Here is a 2,913-nt window from a genome sequence, read left to right as displayed (position 1 = left end):
TAATCAAATCATGAATCATAAATTTATATTATTATAATATAACAAGACACATGAAGCATGAAGGCATTATATTGGCCTATGCAAAGGGAGAAAACATTGGAAACTCTAGATATCCATATCCAAGCAAAGCACAGTGCAGCGGTGGTAGCAGCATGGCAATGAAAATGAGTAGTTTTAGTTGGGGCAACCGGGCCAATGAACGTCCTTAGGAGAAGGGGTTTTGAGAACAGGATTCCTCTCGAAGAAATTGGTTGGCCTGAGCTCGAATGCAGTGGTCAACAATGGCATTATGGGGAAGTCTTCCTGGGCTGGAACGTGATGAATTCCCACAACGTGCCACAGCACAATGTCCTTGTTCTTTATGTCTCTGTTCCTGCAATTATTTTAAGTGTAAAGGAATAGGGTAAGTTGTTGTGGACAGTAAATGCACTTAAAAAATAGTAAGAAAAATGAAATAATGGTACTTTATGGTCCAAACGGCTAAAGTATCATCTCCATGGCTGTGATCAACGTAGAGTCCACCAGCCCACTTCTCAGTCCTGTTGTAAGGAGTGACCCACACATTAAAGTTTGTAAAAGCGCCACGTATTTGTGGATAATCGTCATCCGTTAGAAGAGGATGAGCTGGGTTGCTGGAATCAAACGGTATCTCACGTCGTTTCCAACCGATGTCTTCTTGTTAGGGTTCACCACTGAAAGCTCACCCGGTGTGGACCCAATTCTGATCTTTGCATCGTTCTCGCTCTCAGCAGTTTCACTCTCAGTTGTCCAATAACTTTTCCTCTTCGAGCTGCCATCTGTTACTCTCACCGTCTTCAAACTCGTCTTCTCAAAAGAGTTGTACACGCCATCAATGTCAAGGTCCAGATGGTATATGTAGAAGTGGTCGTGGTAGACACCAATGCTGTTTGCTGACACCAGGGTACCATGTTGGTCACTCTTTATCTCGTTCTTGTGCTTGATATCCACTCCCTTGATTTCCAACATACCCGACAGAGCAATCTGTATATATACGTATATGTATGTTCAAGGATTTTGATTAGATTAGTTTAGGCTACAGGACTAGATGTCTAGCACTTACAGATCAGGCAAAACATAATAAATCAGGTGACGTCCACTTTTGTATTTCTTAAAACGTTTCCAAAAATATGTATTTATAACGAAGCATGTACTACTTTATTTCATTCTGAATGACAAACTCGGGTAAACTTTCATGCATGCATATTGCAAAGTTCATATGACATGCGTACCAATGCCCCTTGGGTTCGCAGGTGAACCACGTGGTGTACATACCTTCATACGGTCCAAAAAATAATGGACCTTGTCTTATAAAATAACATTGTGAAGAATTATCAAAACAATTACATATAATGCCATCTTTTTTATGTTCAAATAACGAATAGTAAGATTTATTCTTTGTACCATGGCTTTAAAAAGATTAAATTTGATATCGCGACAGAACATATCACACAAAAGTCACACCTTTACAAAAAAATGTTTCTGAAACTTAAAACCGGCTCTTAGTATATTATGAAATATAGTTATCTTTTTTTTTATCAGCAAAATATACTTATCTTTAAGTTATACTCACACGTAGCTATAGTAAATGATGAGACATACCGCGGGTTTGATTGAGCCACTTGTCTTAAACTCCCAGTCAATGATGTTGTCGTAGTTGCCTACAGTAACAATTGTTCTTACCACCAAGTTCACTTCCGTTCTGGTTTCTGCGAACTGTCAGAGGCCAAAACTAACGTAAATATTTAAATTTAAATTTAGTTGAATGAGAAATTAGTGATTATTGATAAGAATGAGGTGTAGTATGTATATATACCGATTCGTTGGGAATTCCAGTTTCGGTGTGACGCCACAAGATGCTACCATATTGTTCAAACACACAGACTGCGTTGGCAATGAGCAATGGAGTGCCATTGGATGGGCAATCACGGTTGGGCACCAATGAGACAGTGGAGATACCGAACCCAAACTCTCCAGCATCAAAGAATGTCTTATAGTAAAAGTCGTCTGTTGGGTCTTGGTATGGAACGAACAGCTCAGAAATGTACCCTTTGTATAATACTCTTCGAGGCTTGTGCTTCTCCAGATCGTAAATGGACGCCAGTGATATCACAAGTCCGGCACGTGGATCGAATCCAATGTGGAACTTCCAGTTGGCCCAGCTGAAAGGATTAAAAATAAAAAATAGTTAAAACTATATATAACCAAAGCAAAGATAAATGGTAGAGGATAAAGAATAAAGAATAAGAAAGAAGAAAATTACTTACCTAACACTGTGGCCACTGATTTGGAAGCCAGGACCGTCTGGTTGATGGGTTGCTAGACTGTGTTGTTTTGGTCTAAATGGTGGCTTCTGATGTGATAAGCGGTATTCAGTGTTATCAGCGGTTGGTACTGGTATAATACCACCGTCGTGATACTCGACGATCTTCATGAGCTCAAGATCAACCACTATTGTGAGTCCACTGATAGGCCTCACCCAGATATTGGGGCTGCTTTCTTTCATGAAGCATTCCACCCTCACTGTCCTTCTGCTCTGGGCTTCTCCAAACCACCCCAAGGTGAAAGGGGAGCACACCACCTCTGAGAGGTTTCACTGACTCTTTTTTTTTTTTATCAGCAAACAATGAATAAATATAAAAAATGGGACACTTCAGGGTATACATCCGATAGATGCTCTAAACAGGATGAGGGGTATACATCCGATAGATGCTCTAAACAGGATGAGGATGAGAAATGAATCATGAGTTCAACTAACCTATTCAAATGAAAACCTGCTAAACACACAGACCATAATAACTAAAAAGAGCAAAATTACAAACAAGATACTACTTTCCAATTCAATAACAAAAATAAGTGCACGACCAGCCGCATATCACACTCCAATTGCTCCAC

At 39.8% G+C, this 2,913-nt stretch overlaps 1 protein-coding gene across 1 annotated transcript; it reads right to left on the bottom strand.

Moving 5' to 3' along the window:
• On the bottom strand, window positions 1–2,620 carry LOC137806948 (primary amine oxidase-like). Its single transcript, XM_068607346.1, is given in 6 exon segments — window positions 1–373; window positions 465–627; window positions 630–1,002; window positions 1,621–1,734; window positions 1,835–2,180; window positions 2,286–2,620. Coding segments are annotated over 6 exon segments (1,434 nt in total). The 5' UTR covers window positions 2,525–2,620; the 3' UTR covers window positions 1–174.
• Window positions 2,621–2,913: the final 293 nt, after the last annotated feature.

The sequence above is a fragment of the Phaseolus vulgaris genome, chromosome 3, assembly GCF_000499845.2.
Source record: "Phaseolus vulgaris cultivar G19833 chromosome 3, P. vulgaris v2.0, whole genome shotgun sequence".
Classification (NCBI taxonomy): Eukaryota; Viridiplantae; Streptophyta; class Magnoliopsida; order Fabales; family Fabaceae; genus Phaseolus; species Phaseolus vulgaris.
Note: the sequence above shows the minus strand (reverse complement) of the source record. Positions and strands in the feature narration are given on the sequence as shown.